At 52.0% G+C, this 7,187-nt stretch overlaps 1 protein-coding gene across 1 annotated transcript in view; it reads left to right on the top strand.

Annotated features, from left to right (window-relative positions):
* Window positions 1-6,857: 6,857 nt before the first annotated feature.
* SRGAP3 (SLIT-ROBO Rho GTPase activating protein 3) overlaps window positions 6,858-7,187 on the top strand; it is a gene marked incomplete at its 3' end in the record, with an annotated part of 68,145 nt that continues 67,815 nt past the window's right edge. Inside the window, exon 1 of the mRNA XM_031061627.1 lies at window positions 6,858-6,949. Coding sequence (XP_030917487.1) covers window positions 6,858-6,949 — 92 coding nt within the window. The remainder of the gene's footprint in view (window positions 6,950-7,187) is intronic.

Raw genomic sequence — 7,187 nt, 5'->3', positions numbered from 1 at the left:
AGAAAAGCTAAAGAATCCGTCCGTGTGGGCTGGTGATAGTGACTGAGACCTGAGATAACAAAATCCAAGCTCAGTGTCTCGGTGCTGCTGTGGTGCACAGGCCTGGTCACTGGGTCTCTGTGCCGCGGCTGTGCCCGTGTGAAGGGGCACTTAAAAACACCCCAAAACTTCCCACTCTTTCAGGAAATAACACTTTCATGCTGGAATTTGCAATGAAGTTGTGAATGTAGCTGGAGCCCGGGGCTCCAGGAAAAGGCCCCTTTGGCCAGCTGTATTCAGCTCTAATGAGAGAGCTGAATTCTCCCTCAAAGCTGTGTTTTCCATTTGGCCCCTTTTCCCTCATCAATCGCTGTCAGTTCAGACAGAGGCCCCACATGCAGCTTCCCCTGGGCCTGTGTGCCGCCCCGGGCTGCTCGGGGAGGACAGCCTGCCCTACTAAACTGCATCTCTGAGCCACGGACAATAGCGCTTTGTGTGAGCACACAGTGCAAGCTCAGTTTCCCAGGCTTTTCCTTTTCTCCTGTCCCCTGTCCCGCTGGAAGCCCCCGGCAACGCAGGCCCAAGCAGGGGCTGCTGGCCCCCAACAAAGGGAGAGGGGTGGGCCCCTCTGCCCCGGCTCCAGCTGCAGGTACTGGATCATTTTCCTCAAGTACAACAGACCGAGTAATTGGAGCAAAGATGCACAGCAGGATGCAAGGAGGGCTCCAGCCAGGGCTCCAGCAGGTCCCCAGGCAAGCAGTGCCCTTGCTGCAGCCTGGAGACACCAGGGTGGCACCAGGGCTGGCTTGGGGGCACAGAGTGCTCTGGTGCTTTGGTGAGGGCTCCCTGAAGGCAGATGGAGATGCTGCAGAGGGGAGCTACAGAGTGAAGCTTAAAGGAAATCAAACTAGGCTGAATCTCTGCAACAGGCTGGTGGTGCCCCTTCACACAGGCAAGACTGCAGGGCCATCCAGTCTGCACACAAGGGGATGCTCCTTTCTATCAGCAGCCGTGAAGGAAGTAGGAATGCTAATTCCACTTACAGATGTGGAAATGGGGACGTGGGCAAGACCTTGGTGTCCCAGATGAGCCCGTTTCTGCCTGCCCCTCCTGCCCCTCGCTGCTGCCGAGGGCTGGGGATGCTGCTGGAAATGCTGGGGCACAGGAGGAACGGGGGCTCGCCCTCAGTTCTGTGCCCTGCTGGCAAATCCAGCCAAGCAGCACCGCAGGTACACCTGCTGGGATGTGCAGGGCCCTGTTTTGGTGCAGGGATGTTCGGGGCCATGGTGGCCAGGCTTGCTGGTCCTGCTGGGCTGTGAGGGGCCCTTCCACAGGGCACACAGGGAGAGCTCCCGCAGCTGCTGTCCAACCTGCTCCTGCACTTAGGAGCTCTGCATCCCAAAATGCCTAACATTGCCCTTAGTGGGTTTCACACTGCAGATGGAGAGTTGGAGATCGTGTGTGACTAAATCAATTGGGAACAACAAACAGCAGGGACCCAACTATTGGAAAACACTGACAGCCCAGGCACCACCAACACTGGAGCTTCCTTTGCTGCAGCATGACCAACCGCACGCAGCTCTGTAGGGCAGACCTGAGGCTGCTGGCATCATTAGCCTGCAGCTGCTGCCTTCTGCTGCCCCACGGCCTGTCCTTCCTGAGCTGCTGTGCTGTTGGCCTCGTCCAGAAAGGCAGTGGTGGGGAAAGCTGTCTCTTATTTATAGCTGCACAGTCCCACGCAGTGCTGATCTGCAGGGTGCAGAGCCCCCAGTGATGGAAATGGATCAAGGAATAGATGTATCTTGCGTGTGACAAGAATGGGCTCAGCTCCACAGAAAAGAGTTGCCACCGTGTGACCTGCAGAGAGGAGCTGAGAACACCTTTGTGTGTGTGACAGGTGTAACACCTGCAGGCCCTGGCCTTGTGTCCATAGTCATTGATCCTCAGGAAGCGATTGATTGGCCGTAAACAGTAATTCAGGGAGGGTAAAGAGATGTTGTTAAAAGAGCAGCAAGCTCCTCCCCTTGTGCAAGTTCTTTTTTTGGTCTGTTGCTACAGCAACTCTCTACCAAGAACAAAGATGACAGCAAGATATTAAATTTTGCAGCAACTCAATTGACTCCTGATTTCCTTTCTTTTTTTGCCTTTGGTAACTGAATCCTGCTGTACTAATTGTGTTAGATTTCAGATGGAAGTCGTGTGACAAGAATTCCTGTGTTGCTCTTTCCTCCTTCCCCTCAGAAACCAATTAAATCAATTTATTTAAATCCAGTGGGTGATTATAAACACTGAATTTCTTGGCCTTATTTCTTTTGCATGTGAACATCATGTATTTTACCCACTAATAATATTCTGTACCAAAATCCCCAAAGCTTTGATATTCTTTAAAAAGAAACAAACACTTCTTGGCAAGTACTGTTTCGGCAAAGTTCAACATATGCCAGTGGCACAGACCAGAAATGTGAAATCTGAGTAACTGCAACAGAGGTCATGTGGATTTGGGAATGTTAAAATTGGTTTTAAAGCACTGCTGCATTTCAGTCCTCCCTCCCCACAGCTTGTGTTTCTTGTGGGGCAGACCCTGAGGAGGCCACGGACCTGCATCTCTGGGGTCGCGTGTGCACATGCAGAGCCCTGGGTCTGGGGAGCAGAGCCCAGCAAGGACCTGCCCCACGCCAGGGCCTGTCACCCTCAGAGCCCACCTTGGCTCTGGAACTCCAGAGCTCCTGCGTGGGGACGGCCTTGGAGCTCTGTCCCTTTGTGTTTGACCATCACCTGTGTGTGCCAGGTACAGCAGGGCTGCTCCAGACAGGCTAAGGGAGCTCAGCGCTGCAGGGAATGGGGATGAGGGGAGGAAAGGCCAGTGGAGCTAGTCTGAGATGACACAAGCATAACTGCTTCTGGCACTGGCATGAACTCCTGGGAGTAGGTAACCAGGGGAGAGCAGCACCGTCCTGCGAGAACAAGGCATGGGTCAGGTCATAACCAAACTGCAAATCCAACTGCACCAAATAGCAGAGGTTTGTACTCAGCCTTGAAGAGAATTGTGCTTGCGTGGTGGAAGAGGACATGGTGGGACCATGCTGGATGGTGGAGCCACAGCTCCCAGGAATGCAGGCTGGGGTATCCTCACCCTTGGGGAGGGAGAGGATGGGGGGAAAATGGAGGAAAATGGAGGCAGAGAGGAACAATAATAATGGAGAAAGGGGGGTGACTGATGGACATGAATTATTACATATTTAGCTTTCCTTTGAATCAGTGGGAGTATAATTAACAATCTGGTTCTGGCAGCTGCAGCTTCAGCGCAGTGTGCACAGGAGGGATGGGCCCAAGAGGAGCCTGGGCCCCCCTGGGTTTAGCACAAGACCAAAGCTGTGGAAATGGCCCAGCAGAGAAAACAGCTCGTGTTGCTTTTCCTGGAGAGCTCTGTGCAAAAGCAGTTCTTTAGGGGTGTATGTAGCACAGGGCAAAGGGCTGCAAGCCACCCCAAGGGCAAGGCTGAAGCAGCCACTGGGATTTCAGACGCACACCTTGGAGACCAACACGCAAATGCCAGCGTTGTGCAGGGCATGTCCTTCCTGGAGAGCCTGCGCGTGGATGCTGAGTGCCCTCTCCCTAAGGCAGTGGCTGCTCAAGCGCCAGCGAAGCTGCTGCTTGCAGCAGGGAAACGAAAGCGCAGCTTTGAGCACAGAGTCTGGGCAATGTCCCTGAGGAAACGGGGGCCGCAGATCGAGCAGGAAACTGCTCGCAGGAGCCTTTTCACCGCTGATAAGCACCGTGCAGTGTGACCACGGCCCTGTGCAGTTACCACAGGTCCTGAGGAGCTTGGGACTCCAATGCCTTTTACAGGAGAACTAGAGCTACTGGGAAGAATTGCTGTTGCCTTGCCAAGTTGTTTATCATAATTCTTCATGCATTTAGTCACACATAAATATTCCCATTTCTTACAGGGGCTTGAATTATTGACCAGCGTAAAGCTGAATTCTCCTGGTACCACAAGGGCTTAAGATGGCAATAGTGGAAAAGGCTGGGATTCAGATGAGTGTGTATTTTAGAATGCTCTTTTTCTTCTCTGAGTATTCATGGCCTCAAGGATACTACACATGTATTTTCAGAAGATACCTTTCTACTTACAACTGCGCTGTTGGAGACCTGAATAAAATAAAAATCAAAAGCAAACTTCTGGGATGCTTTACCTGAAAAACAACCTGCATTTCCACGTACAGAAATCTTTGGCTGCAGTTATTTTGGGTGGAAAGGCAGGACCCATTGATGAAGCTCTGTCAGTGCCAAGCTACAACTGCACTTCACAGAGATAAAAAAGGGAACAGAGTGAGAAGTAGTTCTCTGTTAATATGACAAGGTAACAGCACTTTGCTGGCAGGAAAGAAGATGTAAGGTTCAAAAAACAAAGGTGATGTAGTGCAGCACCAACAGCTGCTGTGTTCCGTGTCTCCAGCTCGTTTACTCTTACTCTGAAAAGGTGTGTACAGAAGCCTTTCCCCAGCAGTGCAGCACGCTGTGTCAGAGCCATGCCGTTCCCGCAGAGGGAACAGCCAGCAGGGCTGGCTTCTGCTGCCCCGGCTCATATGGATTTTATTCCCCAGCTGACCCTGCAGCTCTCCTGCGTGGGCAATCTCTCCCAGTCTGGCTGGTGTACTGCAGGCCTCGTGAGTCTGAGGCAGAGCCCACACCTCCTTGGGACCCTCGAGCCTGGACTGGAATAGTTTCCATCACCAAGTAGGGATTTACAGCAACTTCCCCGAGAGGCTGCACAGGGTTTAGCTACATATCAATGGCCAAAGTCGTCCCCCTTCCCCAACTTCAGCCCAAGGAATGGCACAAGGGATTCTGCCTTTCAGAGACCTCAGGAAGGCAGGAAGACCAAGGGAAAGCTGGGGTCATGTCACAAGCTGCCTCACTCTGGGATGAGTAACTGGCAGCAGTGCTGCAGCTCTGGCACTTGTGTAAGGCTGTGAAGGGTTTCATCACACAGCTTGGTGTCCATGTCATCTGTGGCTTGGTGTGGCCTCCAGCCTGGCTCCAGCCTTCTCTGGCAAAGCTTCCCTGGTGTGAGAGTGGGTATGATGGATGTTCTATCTCTGGAAGTGTTCAAGACTGGACAGTGCTTGGAGCAGCCTGGTCCACTGGAAGGTGTCCCTGCCCATGGCAGGGGGCTGGAATGAGATGAGCCTCAAGGGCCCTTCCAACCCAAAGCAGGCTGTGGATCTATGACCAGAGGCTCTGCCCAGCTCATGGTGACATACGTGAGTGTCTCTGGAAGCAGCAGGTCAATACTCTGCTGAGGCTGCTGTGTGTATGTTCAGCACATTGTGAAACACATTTTGAAGCTGGAAACAAAGAGTGCAAGACAGCTTCTGCTTAAAAATTTTTCCTTAATTTAGGAATTGCTTTAAGCCAACATTACCTCTGCTTCCTGAGCACACACAAGGCTACTGCCCTGGAAATAATCTGCATTAGCCTTACTGGAGTGACCACGTTGCCATAGCTACTGTTGGTTTCTCTATACCTCAAGCTTGAAGTGTTTATTATGATTAAATCCCATCCCGTCCCATTCCTCATTAAAAAATTCTGGATTGAGAATGTCACAAAGTGAATCACAATGTAACCCTTCCTTTTAAGAAGCTGTTTCAAGTAGAAATTCCACAAAGTATCTTAGACATTGATATCTATTAAAGATCATTAATTCATGATTGGATTATTTTTCTTCAGCCATTGCTGCTTCTTTATTCTTTATGATATCTGAGTAGCAGAAACCCCTGGCGCTGTTGGATCATTTCATGACTGGGATTTTTCTTTCACCACTATTTTGTGGACCACTCTGAGAAAAGATGCTTAACACTCTCAGACACTCAGCTTTGACCACAGAGCTGGCCTTACAGGTTTGAACCAATTTGGCAAGAAAATCAAAATCTGTCTTATGGCACAGGTGGTTATCAGGAATGCTGGTCCTTGCTCTCTGAATCCCTGTGAGTGTTGCAAGGAGAAGTGTCTGCTGCTAGGATGAATCTTTTATCAAATGGCCTGTGCTTCTCTTTCCTTGCTTAGTTTGTTGTTTTTTTTTGTGGAGAGCGAGTGCAGAACTGTAAGGTCCCTCCAGGGTGTTCTTGGCTGTGCAGGAACACAACATCGTCATCCCTGGACTTTTCTGGTCATTGTGTAAATTGGCTTTTCCTTTCTTTGGGAGATGACACACCATTGGTGTACAGCAATCATTTCACACCCCATTGGCACCCTCTCCAGAGACCTGATGCTCCTGGAGGATCATTCTTTAATACCTCTTGACTCTCCTTGATGTTGCCTTTCCAGCCCTGCTCCAAGTACAGCTTAGGGCAGTCACACACAGCATCCCAGCCCAGCTCCTTCTCAGATTCTTGGCAGGAGATGCAGCAACTCACCCTAGGGACTGGTACGTGCTCCCTGGCTGCTCCTGCCCTGCCACAAAACACCGACCCACGCTCACAGCCGCTGTCCCTGTGCCTTCCCTGTGGTCCCTGTCCTCTGCCTCTCCCTGTGCCCAGTGGGGGTCTCGCACAGCTTTTGCTTTCCCGGAGACTCTGAGCCCCTTGGTCCGCCTGGAGATGGAGTAACGCTGCTCAGCCCTGAGCCTGTGCCTCACGTTCTGCTGTGGCTGCCTTTCCCTGGAAGGGCTCGCTTTTTCTCCCTCCTCCCCAGGCTTTCCACAGCCGCTGAGATGCAGAATGCTCATCTGTGCCGCCTGCTTGCACTAGGTAAATTATTTGTGTAATGGGCTGGAGTTATTTTTTAAACTTGGCAGAGTAACTGTGAATCATCAAATCTCCCTGAATTCACTCCTCACAAGACACCCATAAAAGACCCCATTGTGTGGCGCAGTGATGGGAGCGGAGCCGGGGCCGGACAGAGGACCCACTCAGTTGATTGTGGATGTGCAGAGGCTGAGTCCGCGCATCGCTGTCCGAGGGCTCGGGTGTGCAGCGCGCACGCCGCTGCCAAGTGTGTGAGCTCTCATGGACTGGGTCCTGAGCGCTCAGCGAAGAGCCCTGATACAGCGCCTTAACCACTGATGGTGCTTCTGCTGGAACGACCACTTTCTCATTTTTCCCTCAGTTTTAACAAGAAGTGACAAATCTGCTGCAGCGCACCCGCGCTGTCCCAGCGGCGCCCGGCGGTGCCGGAGCCCCGGGCTGCGGAGGGGCCGCTCCGGG

This window comes from Geospiza fortis, unplaced genomic scaffold (assembly GCF_000277835.1).
Source record: "Geospiza fortis unplaced genomic scaffold, GeoFor_1.0 scaffold128, whole genome shotgun sequence".
Classification (NCBI taxonomy): domain Eukaryota; kingdom Metazoa; phylum Chordata; class Aves; order Passeriformes; family Thraupidae; genus Geospiza; species Geospiza fortis.
Note: the sequence above shows the minus strand (reverse complement) of the source record. Positions and strands in the feature narration are given on the sequence as shown.